Source organism: Drosophila bipectinata, chromosome XL, assembly GCF_030179905.1.
Source record: "Drosophila bipectinata strain 14024-0381.07 chromosome XL, DbipHiC1v2, whole genome shotgun sequence".
Classification (NCBI taxonomy): domain Eukaryota; kingdom Metazoa; phylum Arthropoda; class Insecta; order Diptera; family Drosophilidae; genus Drosophila; species Drosophila bipectinata.
The window spans coordinates 17,453-42,724 of record NC_091734.1 but is presented as its reverse complement, the minus strand read 5'-3'; the positions used below and the strand labels follow the sequence as shown (position 1 = coordinate 42,724).

At 40.4% G+C, this 25,272-nt stretch overlaps 3 protein-coding genes and 1 long non-coding RNA gene across 5 annotated transcripts; 1 reads left to right on the top strand and 3 right to left on the bottom strand.

Annotated features, from left to right (window-relative positions):
* Positions 1 to 527: 527 nt before the first annotated feature.
* Rph (Rabphilin) lies at positions 528 to 12,072 on the bottom strand. Its single transcript, XM_017231968.3, has 5 exons — positions 11,717 to 12,072; positions 6,343 to 6,806; positions 3,714 to 4,618; positions 1,805 to 2,019; positions 528 to 1,749 (listed from the first exon to the last, which is right to left on the bottom strand). The coding sequence occupies exons 1-5, from the start codon at positions 11,791 to 11,793 to the stop codon at positions 1,446 to 1,448; spliced, it is 1,965 nt and encodes a 654-aa protein (XP_017087457.2). The 5' UTR covers positions 11,794 to 12,072; the 3' UTR covers positions 528 to 1,445.
* A 2,688-nt stretch (positions 12,073 to 14,760) lies between these two features.
* On the bottom strand, positions 14,761 to 20,334 carry Tango5 (Transport and Golgi organization 5). The gene is made up of 5 exons (XM_017241641.3): positions 20,180 to 20,334; positions 16,777 to 17,215; positions 16,435 to 16,716; positions 16,071 to 16,377; positions 14,761 to 15,995 (listed from the first exon to the last, which is right to left on the bottom strand). The coding sequence occupies exons 2-5, from the start codon at positions 17,196 to 17,198 to the stop codon at positions 15,471 to 15,473; spliced, it is 1,536 nt and encodes a 511-aa protein (XP_017097130.2). The 5' UTR covers positions 17,199 to 17,215; positions 20,180 to 20,334; the 3' UTR covers positions 14,761 to 15,470.
* Positions 18,887 to 21,144, top strand: LOC138926054 (uncharacterized). Of its 2 annotated transcripts, none has more exons than XR_011442367.1 (2): positions 18,887 to 19,566; positions 19,672 to 21,144. It is a non-coding gene; the product is annotated as an uncharacterized lncRNA (long non-coding RNA). The 2 variants fall into 2 exon arrangements; XR_011442370.1 differs by having other exon boundaries at positions 19,668 to 21,144.
* Positions 20,943 to 23,716, bottom strand: Atg8a (Autophagy-related 8a). Its single transcript, XM_017241673.3, has 3 exons — positions 23,448 to 23,716; positions 21,718 to 21,915; positions 20,943 to 21,653 (listed from the first exon to the last, which is right to left on the bottom strand). The coding sequence occupies exons 1-3, from the start codon at positions 23,535 to 23,537 to the stop codon at positions 21,576 to 21,578; spliced, it is 366 nt and encodes a 121-aa protein (XP_017097162.1). The 5' UTR covers positions 23,538 to 23,716; the 3' UTR covers positions 20,943 to 21,575.
* Between the last annotated feature and the right edge of the window lie 1,556 nt (positions 23,717 to 25,272).

The following is a 25,272-nucleotide window of genomic DNA, read 5'->3' as shown; positions in this document are numbered from 1 at the left end:
GAATTGGGGAAGATATAGCCATCACGGTGGACCCTATAGGGGAAAACCGCATTTTGAAGGGATCTCATCGAAAAATGGGAAAAAAATCTAAAAAATATTCTGTCTCAGGATTTTGATGCAGAATGGTGGAGAATCGATCCACAAATCGTTTAAGGTACTTGGCTTAAGAATCGGATGAGAATTGGGGAAGATATAGCCATCACTGTGGACCCAATAGGAGGAAACCACATTTTCAAGGGGTCCATCAGGAAAAATGGACAAAAAATGTAAAAAATATTTTGTCTCAGGATTTTGATGCAGAACGGTGGAGAATCGATCCACAAATCGTTTAAGGTACTTGGCTTAAGAATCGGATGAGAATTGGGGAAGATATAGCCATCGCGGTGGACGCTATAGGGAAAACCACATTTTCTAGGGGTCCCTCAGGAAAAATGGTCAACAAATCCGACATATGTATGTATCTATACATATGTATCTATCCCACATTCTTATGGGAAACCCCAAATAAAAGAACCCAAAATCCATGATCAGTTTTAGAATATAGCTGTATATATATATTTCGATATATTTTGAAGTACGTAAGTGTAAGTTTGATTATAGATTGAATTTAGCAATGAATCGAAAAGATTTGTTGTAGTTTTTCGTTTTTGTTTTTGATGTTGATTAACCCTTGGTAAGGACACTTAAATAAGCTATATACAGTGTACAAAAATGCCGATAAGATCCAAAGTATATAGACATAGAAAATTGAGGTTAAATTACGTAGATATTTTTGTTTTTGGAAAGCTTAATCGATCGTACATACACACACTTGTACACTCTCACACAATATCTTTCTATCTCTTTTCGTAGTAGCTCTTTCTCATTCACACGCAGGCATATCAAAAATATATGTATATAATATATATTTATATATGTATGTATATGTATAAGTTTAAATATTAGTGTATATTTGGAGCTAAAGTCATTTTTGGGGGTTGGAGGTTCTAATTTTTTGGCAGACCTTTTTTTAAGTTTTGAATTTTTAAGAAATTTTTAATTTTAAATTAAAATTTTGTTGTGTTTTTGTAGATTTTTGTTTAAGGAAAAGAGTACTGAAGCCTCCTAAAAAATAGGCATATGATTAAAGTCTTCCGGTTTAGCCCATATTTTAATTATACACATTTTGAACCGGATATAGTTTCTGAATAAAATTGAATAAACTTTTTTTTTTTTTAGGAGAAACAAATAACAGCTTTTATGAAACAAATAATCAGATTTTTTTACAATAACTGCCACCCTTAATCTTGAAGTAACACTGAAGAAACAAAACAGAATTCCCACCAAAAAATTAGAAACCCAGCGGTTGACTTCCAAGGATAAGTTCGATAAGATTGGATCGATTTGGTTTTTATGCTTTTGGATTGGGGGCAGGATGGGCGGCGGGATTGTATGGTGTTGATCCTTTAGTGGGCGGGATTGTCGGGGGCGAGGCAGTGCCACTTCTCATGGAAATGATCCGGCAACCGGATGCAGTCGAGCCACTGCTGGAGGCGATCGCCCTTGCTTTGGGCGCCCAACTGCAGGCTGCCGAGGAAGTCGTTGCTCTTCCCCAGATCCTTATCCCAGACAGTCAGGATGAGCATCTCCTTGTTGAGGTCGTGGGGACTGGCCTCGAAGTAGAACTCCTCGTTGTAGATCGGATTGAGCGTGCGCCACTTGACGCTGGTCTTGTGCTTTTTGTTCTTGTGTGCGTCGGGTTTTAATTGTCTTAAAAATAAATTAATTAATTTATAAATAAAAATAGTAGATGGGGGCAACTCACATTTTAACAAAGGGATCCGAGCTTCCATTGTTGTCCATCGGCATTAGATTGATGCACTGCTTCACGTTCACCACCAGAGCCCGGCGCTTCGTGTTGTAACAGAGCGATAGCAGCATCTTGCCATTCGGCCAGTTCTGGGACATCTCCGCCGCATTGCTGTACTGATCCTCCGCTCCCAGGGGCACTGATATCCGGTACTGGGTTGTACTATGCACCTGCGGCCCCACAAACATTTTACGTAAAATTTTTAATCATGAAACAACTACAAAATTAATCTAAAGATGTGTATCGGAAGTGGCTTCGAACCAATCCGAAACAACTTTGAGATAGAACAGAATCAGCAACCACGTAATTATAAAGACCCACATCTTCTTCCACCCGTTGCAGGACCACAAGGGCGAAAAGGTTTTTCAAGAGTCCAAGGCACAATTTGCAAATAAGAAGAATGCAAAAAAAAAAGGTAAGAATAATCAGAAATTAAAAATAAAATAAAAATTTTCCGCACTATTTAGGACTGAGGCACGATGTTGCCGTTTTCGGTTCGCAACTATGACTGAATGAAATTGGGAAGGATTTTGGGGTTTAAAAAATCCATAAAAGTCCAGGCCAAGGTGATGATTGAGAAAAACCTAGATTTATGGCTATATCTGGTAAATAAATTAAACAAACGTATCTTATACAAAAAAATTAATTCTTCAATAATATAAAATCAGCAATCACAAAGAGTCCTTGGCGAGTGTGAAAAATTCACACGGGCGAAAAACCGTACAAGAGCCCACAGTATGTTTTTTTTTAAATAAAATTAAAAAATATAAGTTTATAAACAAAATAAAAAATAAAACGAAAAGGAAAAAGTAAAAAAAGAGTGTCCCAAAAGGAGCTTCGGCAGGTGTATAACAAATACCACTGAATAAAAAAATAATGAAATAAAATAAAGATCTGTTGTCTGTGTGAAAAATTCACACGGGCGAAAAACCGTACAAGAGCCCACAGTATGTTTTTTTTAAATAAAATTAATAAATATAAGTTTATAAACAAAATAAAAAATAAAACAAAAAGGAAAAAAATAAAAAAAGAGTGTGTCCCAAAAGGATCTTCGGCGGGTGTATAACAAATACCACTGAATAAAAAATAATGAAATAAAATAAAGATCTGTGGTCTGTGTGAAAAATTCACACGGGCGAAAAACCGTACAAGAGCCCACAGTATGTATTTTTCTTTTAAATAAAATTAATAAAAAGTAGTAAATAAACAAAATTAGAAATTAAACAAAAAGGAAAAAAATAAAAAAGAGGTCCCAAAAGGTGCTTGCTCGGATGTCTAACAAATACCACTTAATAAAAAAATAATGAAATAAAAGAGTTGAGCCAACCACACGGGAGATCGTCCTTTCAAGAGCCCAACGTAAAATAAAAAATGAATCAAAATAAGAAAAAATAAAAAAAGTTAAAATAAAATTTAAAAAATAATATTAAATATTCCTAATTCCTAATATGTTGTCGCCTTTGAGTCCGAATGCCGACTGAATAATAATGGATAGAACTCTAGGTCCCAACAAGGGGGCGGGTATAGGCGTAATTAAAAACCACTAAATAAAAAAATAAATAAAGAAAAATTCGAAAAACAAAATTAAAAAAAATATAAATAAATAAATGTTCCTAATTATTTAGGAAAGAGGCAATATGTTGTCGCCTTTGAGTCCGAATGCCGACTGAATAATAATGGATAGAACTCTAGGGACTTGCAATTTCCATAAAAAGTCAAGGCTACTGTGATGACCGACAAGGCTAGTGTTGGAAAGCAACACTTTTGATGTCTTTTTCAACACTATGTTTAATCCACATTTGGCCAAACTTTAAAAATCTTTAAAAATCCTAAGAATCTGAATCAAAACCCGGTAATAACTCACCGTAGAGAGGCAGACCTTCGCCGCCCCCAGGAAATCGTGTCCGTACTTGTCGTCATCAAAGAGTGCCACATAAAGCAGAGAGTTACCCAGTTCCTCCGGCTCCACGCCGACGAACTGCAGCGTCTCATTGAACTCCGGGTTGCGGGTCTTGTGCACAGTCTTGGTGCGCTGCCATCGGGTGTACTTGGTGTGGGCCTCGGGGGTGATGATGTTGAGCTTGCAGTAGGGATCGGTGAGACCGGCGGCATCCATGGCTGGCAGATCCCTGGCCCGGACCATCGTACAGTCCAGGCTGTGGAAGGCCTCCCTATAGCTGATGGCGATCTCCAGCCAGCCGAGGAGCGGATCCCGACAGTGCTGCTGCTGCTGTTGATGATACAGCTGGGATTGGGACTGGGACTGGGTGGTGGATGGGGCCTGAGACTGGGTGGTATGCGAGTTGCCAGAGTTGCCCGATCCGGAGCTGTCGCTAATGGACCAGGAAGAGCTCACAGAACCACGCCGCAGGAAGCTGCTCTCCCGCCGCAACTTGGACATGCTGACGCTGTCGTAGTCCGGACACTCCGAGGGCCGATGGCTCTGCTGGCGGCCGAAGAAGAAGGAGTTGGACAGTTTCCGTTCGCCGCCGTCGATGAAGCTCCGTATGGAACCGTAGGCCCTCAACCGGAAGCTATCGTCCCGCTGCAGTCGTCCGCCGGTGGCTGACCCGCTCTTAGGGACACTCCCGGCTCCCCCAGCACTGCCTCCGTTGCTGGCCGAGGCACCGCCTGGTCCGCCGTCCACTTCGTCCTCTGGCTCGGAGTGACCCGAACTGGAACTGCTGTCGTTAACCCGGATCGTTAGCTTCTTCACCCGCGCCGGACGCGTCGGTGTGCCGTGGCAACTCTGCACGGCCCGCGTGTCTCCTGGTCAAGGAGAGAGACAAAAATCAGCGATTAACGATAACGATTTAGTTTCGATTTTTCGATTTTTACACCAGACTCCTAGGGACAGTGGCACTTAGAAATAGGTTATCCTAATCTTTAGATGTAATATGGAGATTTCTCAAGCCTTTCTACAAGAAGCGATGACTAACGATAGCGATTATTCCGATTCCGATGGAAATTGAAATTTTAGTTTTTTTCATCGAAAACGGAGTTTTAAACACATTCCTTTTTTCAGTTTAATCGGAGCTTTATCAATTACTGATAGAGTTGAAAGTTTTATCGATTCCTAAGCCCTTTTTTGGTTATCGGAGTTTTTCGATTGCTTTTTCGCTTTATAACATACGTTTTCAATTTAAGCTCTCTTTTATTCAAAGGAAAATACATAAACCAATCACTCTTTTAAAGGATGAAACATTTTATGATGTTTCTGAAAAGAGAGATTAGAAAACAAAGATAAAGATCGCATTACTGACTATCGCCACTGACTTTAGTTCAATTTTTAGCAAGAATTTAATGGCATTAAAAGGTATTCAAATATAAAAACAAGAGATCAGGAAACACTAGCTTTTTTAAGTTTTTAGCCACAACTTAATGGCATTAAATAGCATCATGTTGCCTTATTCCATTTGGCTTCACTTGATAAATTGCGTAATTTGCTTTCGTGCGCAAATTGCTATCAAATTTTCATGCGAATTTTGCGCTCTTTGTAGCCATATAAGCCGGGCATAAAGGGCTTACATTTCAAGGCCAATGCAATTTCCCTCCTCCACTATAATTAAATAAGTTTGCATACATATACATATATGTATGTACATGGATATGCATGATGCGGTTGTTTTGTTAGTGTTGTGCATGGATTTTGTGATAACTTTCCCCCCAACCCCACCCCGTTTGTGGAAAGTTTTAACCTTTATCTGAGTAATTAGGTGCTGTGTTACATCCTATATCCCCCGAACTTTAAAGAGTTTTTTGAGTTTTTTTTGTTAACCACTCGCTTAATTTCAGCTCAATTAAAATTCAATTTTCAAGCCATTTCAATTAGGAGCGGAAATTACTATCAAATTTAATTTGTCAGGTTTCGTCAAAGGCCGTCCACTTGCAACTTTTCTATCTATTAGGGTTGGGCCCTTTTTTTGCACCCTGACAAGGGGTTTCCGCGGAAAAAGTATAATTTGAATAAATAAATGTTTGTGCTGCGCGTTTGGTGGGGCTATGTTTATTTGTGTCTCATTTTGAGACTTAAAATAGACGCAAAAGGGCCTCGTGTTTATTTATCATTGCCTTAGAGGAGCTCCATGGAGCATGGAATGTTTATTATTGAACAGGATTTGCTGGAAGAGGGTCTTCTTTTCTATTTAACTTCTATTTAAGATTAGAAATACTATATTCTTATATATTATATATTCTTTTCAAACCACGCGTCAGATAATCGCAAACTGCAATTACATTTTGTGGAAAAACGGCTCTCAATTGCGAACATAATTCCCTCCTTTCACTACGTGACTGCGTTAACTTTTGGCCCTAACTTCATTTGGCTCCGGGAATTTGGGTCAATTTGCATGGGTTATTTACGGAATTTAGACGGAATTGAATTCTTCCTTGAGGAAACTTTAAAGCCGAGCCGAGGCCACGAATTCCCGACACGTTCTTGTGCCTGGATTTGGCATGCCAACCCAAGCCCAAACTCAAAACGGAAAACCCACCTGCCATGCTTCCTGCGCAGGGAGTGGGCGTGGGCGTGGCACTGGCACTGCGTGGAATGTCGTATTTGGGTAAGCCCTTGAAGAACCAGGCGCCGGACTTCTTCCACATCTCCCTCGTCTCGGAGCAGATGCGACACAGCCAGATCTCACGGGACTTCTCGCTGGTGTGATACCGGATGTTGATATCCAGACTGCACTTGGTGCACACCGCCTGGCGGCAGTCCTCGCATATGATCCGGTGGCCGCGAAGCAGGCCGAAGGTATCGCCGCAGAGGCGACAGCAGTTCGGGCCCCGTTCCACGGCATGCTGCTTGATCTTCTCCACGCGCTCCACAAGTCGCCCCACCCGTAGGCGCTCCGCCACTTCGATCTCCTCGTTCCGCCGGATCACCGATATGATGGCCTCCTGCTCCTCGGGCCGCAGGGGTTCACTGCTCTTGGAGCTGCTCCATCCGGCTTTCAATCTGAATTAGGAAAGGAAAAGTGTTGCGAGATTAAATATAAGAGAATACTATAGCACTGAAAGAAAAATACCTATTATTATTATTGAATTTCATAACTAATCGACAGAAAAGAAAACCAACTCTATAGCCTCTGATATAGTTGAAAGAGAAATCCCCAATGTTTTTCCCCAAGTGTACGCAAATTAGGGTTGTTGTGGGTGTCTCTGTTAGATTGGGGTGGACCCTAATGAGCGTCCTTAGCGAGGGGGGAGGGGTTGGTGTTGAGTACCGAAAGAGCAGGTCTTAATGCGGTTTCCATGTTGCCGCTCGACCACTCGGCCAAAATGTCAAGTTCAAAGTTAATTACCTCCAGCTTCGGGTTCATTACACCCATAAAAAGCCCCACCACTGTTGCCCAGAGCATGTATGAATTATAAATGGAGAGGGTGGCAACCCTAACGCCCAGCTTCGAAACATGAGAGGAAATACAATTTTAAAAAGTATTTTTCATAATTAAACATGGACTGTGCCTATTAGTCCATCAATCCTAATTAACTTTTAATAGAAACCACCAGTCACCTAATACGCAAACAATCTATATATTTTTAGCCTGTTGATTATTTTTTACAAGCTCGTGTAAAGATAAGAAAATATCCCCATCATTATAATAACATTAACAATATCACTCTTTGGACACGTGATTAGTCGGCTCTTCTAGCCAACAACTGGCCTTAACTTTTCGTCACTTTTTTCTCTCGAATTCCAACCTTTTTTAAGAAACTCCTCAAACTATTTTTGGCCCATAAACTTTTTAAGGGTGTACCTAAGTTGCTTAAATATTTTATGCGGTCGCCCTTTTAAATAATAAAACAAAAAAACGTAAAAGGAAGACAGGAAGGTCGTTGAGGAACTTTTTGTGTGAAAATTTGGGGGAGAAAGCAAACATTTTGGGCAGAAAATGTAACTACAAGTTGCCCAGAAATTTGCAGTTCTGGGGACTCACTTTTCTTGCTCTCTCATTTACATAGTTTGCGATTGTTTTTAGTTGGGCTCTATAAAGCCACTTAGATGCCATTAAAAATGGGAAAAGAAAAAAGTATAGCCCACATACGGGCACGCACTAGCATGTCCGGAATGGAGTGGCATGCAAATCCGGACCCCGACATGTTTTACTTTTTTCGTGTTGTTGCCTTCGCGGCGGCGGGTTTATTGACTCTACGTGGCACAGCCGGGGGTGTGTGGGAGTGGGTGGCTGCTTAAATGCCCTTGCGGCGGGTTCCTTAACATCATAATTAAATTAGAAATTCGTTTAGTGCTCTATCAACATTGGCCCCGCCAAATAACCAAATCAATAGGGAGCTCCAAATGGAAACCCCGAAAACCTCAAGCCCCAAACCTACTCATGACGACGATGATGATCCTTAAGCCCACGGGACAGCACTCTCTCTCAGAGTTAGGTCAGAGTTTATTGTTACACGAAAATCTGATTGTTTCTGTCGCCGAAAACAATGAGGGAGAAGTACTTGGCTCACTCGACTTGGCATGACAAAGTCGACTCTTATCCCCAACGTATATTACATATATCCCTGTCAGGGGGATAAGCCAGTGAGCCAGTTTCAGCTTAAAGCCGCAACAATCAAATAAATGTGCATTAAGCTAAGCCCCACAAGGATTTCCCTTCGATTTGATTTAAATCTATAACAAAATACCTCCCAAAACTCCAGACCAGAACCCGCAATTAAAATAATTTATTCAAACTGGAACCTCGTTTCACAGTCGCTTGAACCGAAAATGACGAAAAAGCCTGTAGTTTGAATAGCATTTGCATCTCTACGAATACCCATTCAGGTTTTTGTTATTATCATCGTTATTAGGGTTTCGCAACTGTGTTTCACTTTTTAAATGGAAAAGTTGGGCGGAAAATCGGGTTTCATCTCTTCACGTTGAAAGTAAATTAAAAAGTCGAGACTTTGACAATAAGAAGCCAACATTTCACTCGATTCAATTTTGTATATAATACGGCTCCTTTAGCACCGTAGCCAGGCGAAATTCAATTTCGACTCGCAGGATATATAAAAAAGAAGAGAGAAACACGCCAAATTGAAGCTCAATTTCAATTTTAAAAGTCAAGGGGAAGCGCTGCCAGCTGACTTGCTTCAATACTTTTCTCTAAAAGTCGATGTCTTTGTAGCTTTACAATATTTGAGAAAAGAATTAAGAAGTTCTGTAATTTTTGTACAAAAAAGAAACCCCTTTTCTTGCGGGAGTTAACAATAAAGGCTAATCCGCCTTAATGTAGGCAATACATTTGGGAAGGATTATTTATTTAAATACCTACATTGGCTTGTAGTTTATCAGAAATAATATTGCCTATAACTTCCTATTCCTGTTTGATAAAGTCCTTTCCAATAATCCTCTTAGAAACCCCCAAAAGGCTGACAACAATTCCCCCATTTACAGCCTACTTTCAGGCATTTCCGGCAATCGTCTTACAAAAATTATCAGACACCCACGTAAATTATTTCATTTTACAAATGGCAGTCTGCGTGGCACATGTCACGCCGTGCATTTCTAAAATAAAGAAGGCCGAGCCACTTGCTTTTGCGGTTGGCACTCTTGCGTTGGATTTAATAAATGTCGGAGAGTGCTGCTGCGTGTCGCCAGATTTGGTGGCATGGCGGCTTTGGAGGCAGAGAGATCGTCTCATTTGCATAGTTAAGCATGCCAAAAAAAAAAGCCAACTGGAGTCCTGCCTGGGAGTCCTGTGGCCGCGATTTGAGTTCGCGTTAATTCTCCACTTCTTACGCTCCTTTGACTTTGGCTCCTTTGACTTTGGCTTTCCACGAGCCCTGTGGGTCTCCCTTGAGTTGTAATTTGAATTTCAAGTACAGAGCCAATGCCACGAGCAGCAGCTCAGCAGCACGGCAGCTCGCTAACTCAGGGTTCCCCGCAACTTCCCAAAAAAAATGCCTCAAACTGAACGAAAAAACAAAAAAATAAAACCCTATAGCCCCCTTACTCATTTGCTGGCAATGCCAGAAAGCTGCTTGTTTCTGCGCTGCTGTGTTTTTTGGGTGAACTTGAATGGTTCATTTAATTTGGGTAGCAAATAAAATACATCTAGGCATGAGGGTCTTCGTTTCGAGCTGCTTTGGAAACATGGATAGTTTGCATAAAAATTATACAAAATACGTTGCTGTCTTTCCATGTTTTAAAATAATATTAAGCATACGCACTGTTGGTTTTTTTGTATTTAATAATGTAATGGTTTAAGAGCTTAATGCGCATAGTAGAGACTATAAAGTCCTTAAAAAAAATGTTTAAGCCTTTCAGCCTAAAACTGTGCTTACAGTAGCATTAGAGATTGGGAATTAAGTTATATCACTCATACGCCTTGTTGTCCTTTTAGAGGACAATTATCTTTAAAGCATTGTCTCAGATACCTCTTTCTCCCAAAATTGAATAAGGAAATATTTTTACTATTTATTTGTAACAGTTTGGATTATTTTAAAGACTTTTCTAGGAACTTCGTCTTATTTTTTAAAAATCAATCATACGCCGTGTTGTCTTTGAAGAATGTCATCTTTTAGTATACTTTTTTATTAAATGTTTTCATCTTTTTAGAAACATTTGCTGAAGATACTTTAATTGAAGAAGTTAGCACAAAGGACCAAGTCCACCCTAGACTTTCCGTGAGTCCTTACAATGTTGCGAGCGAACGGAAGTGTAAATTGCACACTTGAAACCTGGCTGGCAGCCTTCAACCCACCAGCAGCCCTCACCCGCATATCCACCCTGGCGATGGGTGGGTGGGGTGTGTGCGGCTTTTTGTATTTTTAATGCGCCCAAGTCGCATTTACAGTCAGCTGGGATTGATTCGAGTTCAGTTGAGTCGAGTCGAGTCGAGCAGAGCAGAGCAGAGGCCAACAGAGTCGATTCGAGTTGGACAGCCCCGAACAGTATGCTACTATATGCGAGCATATGTCGGGGATATCGGGGGTAATGCTGCTACCATTTTTGTGTGGGGAATGAGGATTTTCTTTCTTGCTTTATTTATTTTATTTTTGTTGGGTGGCTGGATGGATGGATGGGCGTGCCACACAAATCATGTAAATGGCCGCCCACTTCCCATCCTTTTTTATTTTGTTTTTATTTTTTTCTCTCTGCGTCAATTGCAATAAATAAATGAAAGCCTCGGCGAGGGTCTATCAAGTTCGCAAGGGGCGTCGTAAAAATTGAGCATTATTAAAATTTAATTAATCTGTCAGCATGCAACAATTATGATTAGAAACGCACACTAAGGCATGCTAGCGCGCAGCGGATCCTTGACAGCTCAGGGACGCCCCTATGTGTCAGTGTGCTAGTATGTATGTAGGTGTGTGAGTCTCTCAGTGTGAGTGGCGCACATGTACAAATATTTCATTTGATTAGGACACAATGTCGTGTGCTTTCGGCTAATCAGCCGCAACCACACTCTCACACACGCGTATAAACTCTCTCCGGCCAAGTCAAAGTTAATTAAATTATGACTAAAGCTTTTGTCAAGTTCGCGCGTGTAGTTGTTGTTTTGTTTCACACACACACACATAGAGCAACACCGAAAAAAATAGCAAACAAAAAAACTGAAGCCACTCTTATCAGACGGCGGTTTTTTATTATTTTTTTGGAGAGGATAGTGTGACGCATTCAGCCAATTGTTGCATTTCAATGCCATGTTTTCAAGGGAAACATGCAGGCACAGTGGAACCTCTTTTTAAGCGCCTAAAAGTATACCCAATTTGGGTTATCCTTCTAAGCACTTTTCTTGTTTAAACATGTTTTAACTCGCCATAAATCTTGTCAGATCTTGTCATCACACACAATTCATCTCAAAAACACACGAAAAAAATAGTCTCTTTCCAGTTATAGAAGCTCTACTGTACTATACTCACTTGGCACGCAGGGCCAGCTGTCTGTCACTGGGACAGACAAACTTGTTGGCCGTGTTGTTGCGGTTCTGGAAGTCCATCTTGTCACATTATAGTCGCCGTCTTTTTATCTTGCGTCGCTGTCGCTAACAACAGCGCTTCCCATTCATTGCCAGCCGACAGGCTCGCGCTTATCCCCCAAGAACAGTTATTCTGCTGTTTTTCCCAACTGTTGTGTTTTTCTGCGGCATGCAGCAGCAATACACGTCTCCGGAGTCCGGACAACGGTTGCGAAGCGTTACGGAACGTTGGGCGGAGCGTCGACGTCCGTATGCGCACGCAGCCTGGTTGGCGTCTGAGGCACAACTGCCAAGCGGCGACTGTCGAAAGTCCGCCAGTACCGTTACAAATATTAATCGCAATGCCTGCTAGAGATGACACTTTTGCTATCGAAGCTATCGAAAGTGATCGAAAAATGTTATTTTTTTACCAAACTAACAAGAAATACTATAAAAAAATGTTCCAAACTTAAAGATAACGTTTATATTAAAGCTTTTTAAGAAAATATATATTTTTCGGACATGATTTGAAATAACAAGAATTTTTCATAGCTGGATCGATAGACCAAAGCTCCACCTCGACTCATCTCTAGAAAGTAGCTCCTGGTGGCCCCCTCGCCATGCCTGTTGCACTGTGGAGTCGGCTAGCGGCCATATGGCTGGCTACGCGCAGGAAGCTGCCAAAGTGGCGGGTTTTTATGCGGCTTTTGGGGGGAGTGCTGGGGAGAGCTTTGTCATATTTGCACGCGCACAGGCCGAAAGCAAAGCTCGCAGCCCCAAGCCAGGCACTTGAGCACGGCCATCAGCCGGGCCATATTAATGGCAACTGGAACACTTTCTAATTGCTTAGCGGTTTCTTTTCATTTCAAATAGGAGTACAAAAAAATATACTTTTGTTAGGATGATTGATCAGTTAAAATTTTTAATTTAAATTAAAAATAAAACACAATAATTCAATAATAAAATATATTTAATTTATTTTTAAAAGGATTTAAAAACATTCTTTTATCTTGAATATTTTGTTATCCAAACGTTATAGGCCCTGAAGAGAACCTCCCATTTTGGCTTTAAATCAGCCAACTCTCTCCTATCTGACGAAGGCTCTTGCACGCGCCTTATCTCACTCTCTCCCGCTTTTGCTCCCCTAGTCCTTGGGCATACTCAACAGCTCTCCAAACTCTCTGATGGCCTCTCGCTCGCACGCAGCATAATTGTATTGCATACTTTGGCGCACCGACTAAACTGCCATCAGAAGAGCTGGAGAAAGGGGCATAAAGAGATAAAGGGGGCCGGGCAAAGGAGGTGCAAGTTTTAAGACTAAAATGGAGGCTTTGCTCTCTTCGGTCGCAGCTGTGTGAGGTCGAGGTGTATCAACTAATGTCAAAGGCGACACGCACATAGCCTCTCACCTATATGGAGTTTGGAGCTCTGTTACTGTTTCTTGTGTGTGCGTGTGTGTTTGTCTCTCGGTCTTTCCGGCTGTCTGTCTATCGGACTGCGTGTGTGTTTGTCTGACTGTGTTGTTGTGGTTATTGTTGCTGTTACTGTCTGTGTAGCTCGGAGGCCACACCCCTACGCACCGTCCGTGCAGCCAAGCGGAATTTATGCCCTTAGCTTTGCCAGGACACGCTGTAACTGTAAATGCCCAGCTTCCAGCTTAATCCCCCCACTGTACCCTATCCCCGTATATTGTGTCCATTTTAAATAAATGCTGACAGCTAAATGAAAATATTTAACGTACGTGCAGAGTTCTAGCCGCTGACATTTCGCACGTCCCTTTATTTTATTTTTTTTAGTCTTGTGCGGACTTGTCCGTGTCCGTCTCTTAGACGGATAGACGTCAGCCTAGCAGCGGCCATCTCCCTCGCACTAGTAGCTCAACAACTAGAAGCACCTAGGCCCTGCCCACCGTCCGACCGAATGTGTTGACACTGTAGGACGTTTTCGCCGTTAGCCGCTGGCAGTTGTCATCGCTGTTTGCCTTCCTGCCGGCCAGTGGCGTGGCTTTAAAAGGGGCGGCTAATGCAATTAATAAGTATCTTCAAAAATAAACCTTTTTAGGAAACTTCAAGGCCTACTTTTGGGCAAACTATTGTTCATGCTTAAACATGAATTTGAAGTTCGAACAGGAAACTATTTGCATTAAGCCCCTGGTTGTTGTTTTTGTTACTTTTGTTGTTGCTGCGGAATGTTAAAGCTGTTGACAGGATTAGGCATTCAAAGCGCGTCGGCATCATCGCTAGCCTGCTCACCATCCCGGCTGGCCTAGCCCCCTTCTGGAAAACCATACCATGTCCTGCTAGCAGCGACAATTGTCCTTCAAGCCGGACACTCAAAACGGGTGAAGAAGAGAGGGAGAGGAGGGAGGCGTAGCCATGGGCCAGGAGCTATTTGGCTTAATGAGTGCCAGCTTGATTTCAAAATGGAGGCCAACTGTTGATAACGGATTTTCTGCAAATCTAAGCGACCCGTAATCCCCACGTAATCGAGAACCCCTACTATACCCGGGGGTTTCTATTTTGCTTTTAGAGGCCCTCAGGTCGTATGAGTAATTTTTGTATCTCCCCAACAAAAGGCAACATGTCGTATGATTAATTTTTTAAACTTCTCTTCCAAAGAAATAGAAACATTAATTGTTTATCCATATTTCCTTTATTATTCAGCATTTCGGTATTTGCATTTATTTTAATTTTTTTCTGCATAATGAATGCTCTTTTCCAGTTCAGTTCCTTTAAATTTTAGATTTCTTGTAGCCTTTTCTTCGTTAAATGTTTAATGAACTATTTTTTGCATATTTCACTTTCAGTTCCTCTTTTTTTGGGGTTTTACATCAGTTTCTGGTTTTGTATATCAATAATTTGTTAATAATACATATATAATTCAGGATTTGGTTACTTATTTTTCAATAACTCCCCAGTTAGTAGCCCATTTCAGTCCCAAATTAAATTTGTTGAATACATTGGGTTTCATTTCTTTGTAATATCCATATTTCGTTTATTTTTCAGCGTTTTTTTATTTTTTATGTTTTCTGTTTTAGTTTAATATTCTTCTATTTTTGCTTTTTTCACTTCTGGCTAAAAATTTTGGGCTAATTTCTGTTTGTTCTGGCATGTTTATGCATGTCTATTCTTGTTTGTGTTTGTTTTTGTTTGTCTTTTGCAGAACTTTTAGCACAATTTGCTTTTCATTAAGTGCGACTAGCAGCTCTCCGATTCGCTGTTTTTTCCTATCATTTGTATAATTAAAAAAAAAAGAGCTGTTCTGGTAAACTACTAAAATATATTTATCTTTTCTATATATTTAGTATATTTATCCTGATCCTGGCTAAAGTGGCTTCTCTGGCTGCTGCTGTTGCCTCCTACTCAAGGGCATTTACGTTACTTTTTTTTATTTTTTTCTCCTAATCTAGACTATAAAGGTAAATTCCTCAGGCTGAACCGGCCAAAAAAACTTTCTTCCTATATCTATCTCGCTCTTGCTCTCTATCTATCTCTCTCTCTCTTTCTATTTCGCTCACACATGCATACAAAATACAGAATTAATGATCAGCATCGCGCATACTTCCGGTTATAATTTGACTAAAAGCGAAAGCCATAACACAAAATAATTTAAAAGAATGGGGACGAGACCTCTAGAGGTTACTCGCTTTTGGTGGTAAAACATACAAATAGGATATTGCCGCTCTCTCTCTCTCTCTCTCTCTCTCACGCTATCTCTTTCTAATCGCGTAGTGCCTTCTGCTTGCCGGCTTTCCTGGGGATCACCGACGCCGTGGTTGACGCCGCCGATGGCGATGTGGTTGTTGTCACAGTTTTTTGGGTCGAACCGGCCGGTACCACGGCCCGCTTGTGCAGTCTCTTGTGGTAGCTCTGGGCCAGCGAGTTAACAATGGAGACCACAAAGTAACAGACCATGCCAATGACAAAGGTCTCAAAGATCTTCGACAGCATGTTGCCCGAATCGGCGGGGACGGCGTCGCCACCGCGACGATGCAGTCGCTGCTTCTGGTTCTTGAGGAAGGCCTTGAACGGCTCCTGCAACTTTTGGCCCAAATATGGCACCCCGGCCAGCAGATCCACGGCCCTTTCGATCAGTGTCTCATTGAAGGCGATGATTACGAAGACCTTCTGAATGTGCATCTTGATCACGGCCTTGCCGATGAGAGTGGCCCCGAAGAAGGTCCAGAATGGCACCAGGAAGTGGCCGCATGTGAGCCCGGCCAGATCAAACAGGGGATTAGGAATCTAAAATTCGAATAAAGCCAAGAAACTCAGTCAGCAATGAATCCTCGGGGTGCGACATTGATTTTCACCACTCACGCTTGCACAGGCCAGAATGCCAAAGAACCCGACTCGCTCCACCACCCGCTCCATGAACAGCTTGCCCTTGTCCATCAGACTGAGGTTCTTTTGGTGGCGCTTGGCGTTCAGGGCCTCGAACTCGGCCAGCTCCTCGGCATCGTCCGGATCGTAGCCGGATAGTCGCGCCGCCTTGGCCATAAAGTAGGGCGGCAGTTCGCCCAGGGCGGTACCGGCTCCCCATAGGAACGCCTCCAGGCGCACCTTGGACATGATGGACCATATATTTGGCACTCTTTTATCGTAAGGTTCCTCGGGACAAATGATGCTGGAAAGGATTAAAGATAAATGACAATGTACATGGAAGCTCTTTGGAAATACTTACTCATCCGGATACGGTGGCTGGGGGAAGCGGAGCGAATTGCACTCGTAGGCCGCCAGTGTGACACTGGCTATGTGCGGACCCAAGTAGAGGAGGAACGTGTGCAGGCCAGTGCCCAGGCCCACCGAGGAGAGAACGCCCAGGCCCAGCCAGTAGACGAAGAACCAGGTGTTTCTCCGCACAAGCTCAATGGCCAGCTGGTGGGGTCCGTCTACTTTGTAAACTAAGCTTAACGCGATGCCTAATACTATCAGAACGGCCAGCAAGAGTCGCTGCTGCAGCAATCTATTACGGAAGGAAAACGGATTAGGGATCAGGTCCTGAGGAGTTCCAGATGTGACTCACCTGGCACTCCACGTACGCAGCAGGGCAGTTAACTCGAGGGCGCAGTACTTAAGGGTTTGCAGAGGACGTCTCCAGAGTACCAGCTGGGTTCGCTCCTCGCGCTCTCGTTCCCGCTGCTTGTCTTTTTGGTTCTTGTCCTTACGACTGTTGGGCGCCGCTTTGCCCAGGAGCGGTTGATTCTGCATGGCGCTATTGTGGCTATTAGAGTTGTTGGCCTTTACACTGCCGTTGGCTGTCACTGCCGCCACCGCTGGCTGCCTCTTGTGGAGCTTGGTGGTGCTGTTGGAGTTGCTGTTGCTGTGGCGATTGTTCTGATTCTGATTCTGGTTTTGGTATTGATTTTGGTGGTTGTGGGAGGCATGGCTACTGCCGCTGCTACTGCTGCTGCTGATGCTCGTCTCCTTCTTCGAGTGTTGTGACATTTAAGCGGTTTTTAAGGCTGCGTGTATGCCGCGTGTTCAAAAATTGATACAAAAAATCACCAAATAAACAAATAAATAAAAAATCACAAATTTAATGCAATTTTAAGCTGTTGTCCAATTGATTTTCCAAAATAACCCCATCGGTATGTTCGAATTTCATACAATTTTTAAATTTTGAAACTGCTTTAATTTTTGGTTAAAAAATATACATATGTATATTGTACGAATGGTGACTACTTGGCGCTAACTTGCGAAGCAAAATTTAAACATTTATACAAAAACCAAAAGAGGAAAAATAAAACTCGTCAGATGGGCTGACAAACTGTCTCTACTGGTGGGTGCCTTAATTTGTTCTAACCGATTGTCCCGATTTCTGAAGGGCTTTGCAGTTGTATCCCACGCACCGGGTACCTCACTACATAATACTACAGAGTATTATATTATAATCGGGGCGTGATAAGAAACCAGAAGTCCTACTCATATTCAAATCGCGATCGGGTTGCGCGAAATACACTTTTCTTATCAATTTCGTGCGATATTTGTTGGGTTGCGATACAGATTTTGAAACTAACAAGAATCTTGTGTAGAATGGCAAGAAAGGGATTCGTATTAGGAGGGCCGTACTGTGTTCGACCCGGTCTTTAAAAGATTTAATTTTCTTTTTGGTTGGAACATTTTTGACCATTTATTGAGTGTCTATTTGTGTACTAAAAATGGGGGATCCCTTCAATTTATCCTACGCTTCATATAGGGTAGAAATCTCTTAGGGTTTTCATTGAAAAATCTTTTCTTTAAAAAAAGTATTTCCTCTTAAAACGTAAAATCCAAAATGCTAGAATACTAGGGTATTAACCGAATCGACTCGTGGGCTTGGGAGCTTCTTCAATAATTCAAAAAGTATGCGGGTCGGTGTCGGTTGATAGTTTTTTAAATTGAATTTGATTTGATGGGAAAATGTTTTTAATTTTCGGTAGCTATGCCGCCTGCCGCCTGCCGTTTGGCGCTGTCTGTGTGTTTGTGTTGGAAAGTGTAAATGTGCGAAGCCCGCGGAAAAGCTCAACAACAACACCAACAACAGAATGTGAGGAAAATAAAAAAAAGTACCAACAACAATACAAACAACACTAAAGAACGCAAAACAACAAAACAAACGTCGCCACAGAGCAGTAGCGCGAGATTATCATGCGATACTCGAGCACCAATAAAACGAATCCACGTGAAGCTAGCCAGAAACAGAACACAAAGCGTAACCGAAACGGAAACAGAAGCGCAAAACAGAACACACAAGCCCCACCAACAACAACAAAGAAGAAGTATCAAAGGCGAAAGCCAACAAAAACAAGCGCCCCAAAACCCAGGGCTAATGTTTTTTATTTCTTTATAATGAATACCCTTCTTAAGGGTTTTTTTTAATATTTTGGTCTTATTAGTTGTGGATGTGTCTTTTTTTTCTTTAATTTATCTTTTGTAAGCTTTTGTGGTCTTTAAGTTGTATATTTAAAAAAAACTCCTAAGATGACTCTATCTCTCGACCTTACTGTGATCTTTAAGTTTTGAACTTTTAAAGATTTCAAGAAGATAAGACCACAAATTAGTGTTATGTTGTGTTATCTTCTTAAGACTTTTAGGTTTTAAAAGACAATCTGATAAGAACAAAGTAGAAACTTTGAAAAATGACAAAGATCAGCTGATTATAATTGTATAATAATAATATATTCTTGCTTACATTAATCTATAACTTTAAAAACTGAACATTTTTGAATGTCTTACCATCGTGAACTATAAAACTAGGCTTTAAGTTTCAAAATGACTATTTGAAAACTATTAAAGTAAAAGATCATAATAAGAGTATACTAGAGCATTAAAAAAGAGTATTGATTTGAAAACTACGCCATTGGCATCGATTTTTCAGTTCAAAAACCAAAATTACGATAAACTGATTTTAAAAAACCACAAAATAAATAAATATTTTTGAAAAATGTAAAAGGGAAAGACTTTTCTAATAACCCATAAGGGCTTAAGAGTATAAGGTGTGGAAAATTAATCCCATCGAAGGTTTAAGACAATAAGAATGATCATTGTAGACCTAGACTAGAGTACGACAGAGACTTTTGAGTTGAAAACAAAAAACTATTTTTGAAAACCCAAAAAAAATACATTGTTATAAAATTTAAAGAATATATTATTATTAGAAACCTTTAAAAAGATTACCGACTATTAACAAAGCTTTAAAGTTTAAAAACCAGAAAAAGAAACAATTTAGTACAAAATTTGAAAGATAAAGATCACTGTAATATACCCATAAAAGAATAAGGGTATTGAATCTTCTTCTCCGGCCCCCGATGGCCTTATTCTCTTGGAGTTTTTGGTAATGTTTCGCTAGTAACTACGCCTAATCAGCATTTAAAGGCATAATTTAATAAGCGCCTTACTCATCACATTTTTCATTTATTTTTTTTTTTTGCAAAGTTAGTAACTGGTACTACGTGTGTGTGGCAACCAATGCAGCTGTTCCACGTCGTATCGGGGAGTTGGTGGGGTGCAGCGACGGCCACAAGGGGGTGATTGCAAAAGCCACCCCCAAATAACAAAAACAAAGAAAACACCGCCGCCACAAGGGGCAGCACACAAGGAACAGCAAAGAGAAATGTGAAAAACAAAAAGGAAAAATAGGAATCAAATAAAGAAAGGAAAAGGCGACAACAAATCAATTGAAGCCAAGAAATAACTACGCCACCATAAATTGTTTTTCTAATTTGTATTTTTTTCATACAAGTACTGTGTTTTTTTTAAACTAATTTACACAGTCACGAGTACAACGACAACAACAACAACAACAGCAATAACAAACAATGTCAGGGCGATTTTTTCGCGTTTTTTTCCCCATTTTTTTGTTGGCTCTCTTGCGACAACTGTTTTGTAACTTTTGGTTGAAGTAACCGCCTTTAAGGGGACTGCCAGTGATCCCACATGGTGTTTACCTGCTTCTTTGACTTTCTACGTATGCCCCGTCGTTGTGGCTCGGCCGTGATTGCACTTTGGCACGATGTTTCACATGAAAACAGCGATTTGTTAATAATTTTAAGTAGCCCAGCCGATCGACTGGTGGGTGGCTGCACCGACGCTTCACAACACTGCCACGCTACCACTGCCCAGCACTAGCAAAAGTGTGGCCATTTGAGCACTAAACGCCAGTGCTGCCCATACTGTGAGTGGTATGGCGCGAAATTCAAAAGAGCTGGGCTTGCGGCGTGGTGATAAGAGCTGGGTTTCTGGCGATAAGATATTGTGAAACAAATAAAGTATGAGTCACTAAATAAAAACAAAGGTACACCCTTTACTAAAATACTAAATACTAAAATATACTTTTTTTTTCCATTAAAAATTAAATAATTTGAAAAATCCGTAAAACCCTTAGGAATGCCTATAATACTCACACTCGTATGATTATATGTTAGCAGAAAGTACGAGAAAAACTGGTTCGACTTCCCTATAGAGATAACGATTTTTTCTTCAGTAAACAAAGTCCAGAACACGGTTTGCTTATTTGTCGGCCTAGAATACTTTTTTGTTTTGAAACCTAAAAAATATATATAATATAGTATATTTTTTAAGACATTCTCTTTGTCAAGGCGAGATAACAAAGCCCTAGAAAGACACCCAACCCAGCATTAGCTATCAGTCAAGTCTCCTTGCCTAATATATATGTATATTTTTATCAAAGAAACAAAGAAAACCAAGACCTTGTATACTTTTGTTGTTTTTATTTATTTAATAATAGATTAATTACCATACACTTAACCGAGAGAGTCCTATTTGTAACCATACACACTAAATATGCACAAAATTTTGTTGTATTGTAAAAAAAAAATCATATAGGGGGGAAGGAGCTCATCATTTTTAAAACTTTTCTTTTTTTTTAATGTTAAACCAAAGTAAGCAAAAATAAAGTACAAAAGTGCGAATTATTATTGCACGGTTTCAAGTTCGGCGGTTAAAAAAAAAAAATAAAAATAAACTTTTGGATGCGTGGGAAGGGGAGTCGGGGAGGGAAAGAAGTTGGTTAATGGATAGCATAATGCCGACTTTAGTTGAAAATACTAACGCGTTTAGAAAATGTATATATATAAAATAATTCTTCACATAACAATTCTTTTTTGTCGTTTTATGTTTTGTGGTTTTTTGTTTGGTTTTTCTTGTTTTTTTCTTTTTGTTTTTGTCTCCTAGTTCAGATCATATTTTTTTTGCAATTCGTTTAGCTAACTCGCGTCCGCGTTTTTTTTAAGCTGCTTGCGAAACATAAAATATAGTTTATATTTATATATAGATTTCTGTATAGGGTGTGTGTGTGTGTGTGTGTTGCTTCTGTTAGCCAAGTTAGTTAATCGTGGCCATGCCGTAGACGTTCTCATCCGAATAGGCTATGTACAGGAAGTAGTCCTCCTCGTGATGTTCCTACAGAAGGATATAGTTTTTTAAATAAACCACAATACAAAATATTTGAAGATTATGAACCAACCTGGTAGAGGGAGCCCATGGTAGCCGATGTTGGTGGAATGACGTTGTTCACAAAGAAGAAGAGTGCATCCTCGGGACGCAGGTGGATGCGCTTGCGAATCAGGAAGTAGAACTGGCCGACGGTGAGGTCAGAGGGCACCAGGTACTTCTTCTTGTCCAGGTCACCGATGCGCGCCTTGGGTGCCTTCTCAACAATGACCTGCAATGGGATTATAAGCCGAACAATGTAAACTCCACTACGTGCCAAAAATATTTCAACATATTTTGCAATTTTCGGTTTCTAATTAAAGTCCACTACGTGTATTTTTTTACACAAGTGGCAATTATATTCAAAATTCGTGCCTAATATTTACATTTTTATTGTTAAATTAATTTAATATAACAGTTGGCTTGAAATTTTCATCAAGCTGTAATTAAAATGAGTAATACTTTGTACACTCTTTATAATTTAGCAACTGCATCCCAGTATTTCGTAATTACTGACTAATATTTTTGTTCATTTTAGAACTAGAAATCACAACTTGTGATTAGTGATTGTATTTGTTTATTTCGGAGTATCCATCCTGGTGGAAATTAATTGGCCCAACTGGTTTTCGGCCAAGTTTGGATCAGGAAACCGGGGCCACAGCATAATGAATACCAAATTAGCAAAAATTAAAAAAAAAATCAACCTTTAAGCCGATAATTTTCATGCGACAAGCGTCATTGGCCGAAACCAAGGTGTTTGTTTTGTGAATTCTAATATAATGTATAGTACTATATAGAATTGGGATATATATCAGCTGGCCTTGCCCCTCGGTCAGCTGTTGTATGTTATGTGATTTTTCTCATTTTTGTACATTTGCCAAAAAAAAAAAATAAAATAATTGAAAAAAAAACTCAAACGAAAATAAGACTGTTTCGAACACAAACAAATACAAAGCCATAACAAAGCGAAAAACAATAATGTATGTATGTATGTATGCATCTTATATGCACTCATATATACATATAAAGAGCAAATTACGTACATAATGTACTTGTTGGGGCACCTTCAGGGGCTGCTGTGAAAGGAGTTTACTGATAAGGTGGTGAAATATTTAATTATTCAAATACTTTATTTATTTTGCTGTTTTTGCTCTTCATCTATGACTAATTCAAAGTCTGTGTGTGTGTGTGTGTGTGTGTATTTGCAAACAAAAACAAGCCTCGGATGACAGTGGTAGTGAGTGATTTGTTTTTATGCGCAGTACTGGTTCGTTTTTTGCAAACAAACCGAAAATGAAATTAAAATCAAAAACAACTGGTTGTGGTCTTGCTGGCCTCTCTATCTCTCTCCTGCCCGCTTCCACCACCCCCTGCAACAGCTGAGCAAGTGAAACGACTATACATACAAACATATATATAAAATATATGTACACGAAAAAAAAAAGAACAAAGCACTTTGTCTCTGTGTATGTGTGTGTGTGTGTTAGAAGGGGGGACTTCAGATTCATTTGAATTTTTTTTTAGACCCCCCACTGTACGTTTTTTTTAGGTGAAATGCACCACGTTTTATGCAACCACACACGCATCCACCCACCTATCTATGAAGCAGGTGTAAAATTATTAACAATAACTGGCGTTTCCCCCAATATGCGCAGTATTGATTTTCTTCGGGGTATAACACAAAAAAAAAAGCAAACGACGCAAAACAAACGCATACATACAGAGGTGCACACGCATACACCCACATATTCGTCCAGTACTTACAGGCACACGGTCGGGATATTTGCGACGGATCTTGTCTCCCTCGGCGCGGCGTTTCTCGAAAGCGTGCTCCTCCTTGTACTGGAACTTCATGATTGTGGCTATAAAGTAATTGGCTAAGAAACGCAGTTTTTGATTTTTCACTTCAACAACAACTAGACAAAAGTGTATCGATGGCCGTGTATTGAGTCTTTGCTTTTCGCTGCAAGCTTGTGTATGTGTGCGGTCTCCGCAGCTGTCGCTCCTATATTGCTGTATTGCTGATTGCTGCTGGGGGCTTTGAGTTAGGGCTCTAGAAAATATATCAATATATCGATATACGATGTTTGATAGTGATATTTTTTTTATCGATATGGATTTTGCTTAAATGTCTTAACGACACATTGATGAAAATATTTTCTGAAGAATTAGTTGGCCTTTGAATTAGTCGTAGTATTATCAACTATTTTGACAAGATGGCAACGCTGGCAGATTTTCTGGTATTTAAACAGTATTTCAAGATATCGATATTTTTTTTATTACTCATCACCGAGCTTGTGTATAATTTTATGATCGCTAGATGGCGCTAAAGAAGTTGTGTCGAAAGATCTTTGTAAAAAGGATGTAGATTTAAAAAAACAAAGAAATATTTAAAGTTTCTTTATTTTAACGCTTTAAAGGCGATGGGATGTAATTATTCTTTCCATAATTTGTTTTCTAAAGAAAGGTTAGCGGGCAACATAAATTGACATTTGGCAGCACTGAAAGAAACCCCACACACACACATGGCCTAAGTGTATTGGAGTGTGAAAAATGAAACTGGCAAAACGCAAAAACGAGCGAATCAGAAACAGGGTCGTAGTTAACTCGGGAGGGGGGTGTGTACGAAATGACTAATGTCCACAGCCGAGCGTGAGAGAACAAAGCTCTGCGAACGGGGGCACATGTGGGGAATTTCCAAATTTTTCAATACCCAATTGTTTTCGAATCCGAAAACGGGTTTTTAAAACGGTGGCCAAGTGGGGGAAAGAAAGTGGTAGAAAGCCATTGCAAACAGATGGCCCTTCTCATCGAAATATCGATACGATGTATCTATCGCACCGCACGTACTTAAAGTGGTGTGTGTTTGTAGAAGCAGCGACGGGGTAAAATGAGCGAATCGCAGGCACAAGAAAAGGCAGAAAACAACTAAATTGCAGCTGCTATATGGCTCGCGGTAAGGCGAAACAACGCCAAAGGCAAACGAGCGATAGGCCGAACCGAGTGGCGCGTCATGGGCGTAGCCACGGGGATCGTACTTGACTTGACTGTTAAGTAGTCTCTTAAAACAGGAATGCGACTGGTTATTCAAATGTTTTTTATGCTTTCTTTGAATTTCGGTTTTGGTTGCTTATTTAACAATCAATGAATGAACTTGGTGCTAGAAATAGTTGGAAAGACGGAAGCAAATAGTTGGGGACCAGCTGATTGAGGTATTTATTGGCAAAACCCTCTCAATATGCAATTCTATCGCCACACGTGGGGGGCCATAAATAAGCTCGTGCTTGCACAAACGCGACTAAAAATTAAATGCCCTGACGCATCCGCAACCCCTCATGAATAATGGCACAACGACGCCGCTGCTGCATCGCAACCAGAGGGCAGAGTTGCCAGCTTAGCTGCTTTAAAGAACGATTTAAGTTAAGATATTTTGTTGAAAAATTACAAAACTATGTAACTAAATAAACTATATGTAAAATATATTAATTGAAATAAAAATAGTATATTATTTTTTTTTTTATCAAATTAGATATAGAACTATTTAATAAATAGTATTTCAAGTTATAAAAACAAAAATAACTGCATCTAG

Coding starts and splice junctions, on each gene's coding strand:
- Tango5 (XM_017241641.3), bottom strand. CDS start 17,198: ATGTCACAACACTCGAAGAAGGAGACGAGCATCAGCAGCAGCAGTAGC. Junction 16,378..16,434: donor CAGCCACCGTATCCGGATGA/GTAAGTATTTCC, acceptor AATCCTTTCCAG/CATCATTTGTCCCGAGGAAC. Junction 15,996..16,070: donor GCATTCTGGCCTGTGCAAGC/GTGAGTGGTGAA, acceptor TTCGAATTTTAG/ATTCCTAATCCCCTGTTTGA.
- Atg8a (XM_017241673.3), bottom strand. CDS start 23,537: ATGAAGTTCCAGTACAAGGAGGAGCACGCTTTCGAGAAACGCCGCGCC. Junction 21,916..23,447: donor AATATCCCGACCGTGTGCCT/GTAAGTACTGGA, acceptor ATCCCATTGCAG/GTCATTGTTGAGAAGGCACC. Junction 21,654..21,717: donor CCATGGGCTCCCTCTACCAG/GTTGGTTCATAA, acceptor ATCCTTCTGTAG/GAACATCACGAGGAGGACTA.
- Rph (XM_017231968.3), bottom strand. CDS start 11,793: ATGGACTTCCAGAACCGCAACAACACGGCCAACAAGTTTGTCTGTCCC. Junction 6,807..11,716: donor CAGCTGGCCCTGCGTGCCAA/GTGAGTATAGTA, acceptor TTCCTAATTCAG/ATTGAAAGCCGGATGGAGCA. Junction 4,619..6,342: donor CTGCGCAGGAAGCATGGCAG/GTGGGTTTTCCG, acceptor CTCCTTGACCAG/GAGACACGCGGGCCGTGCAG.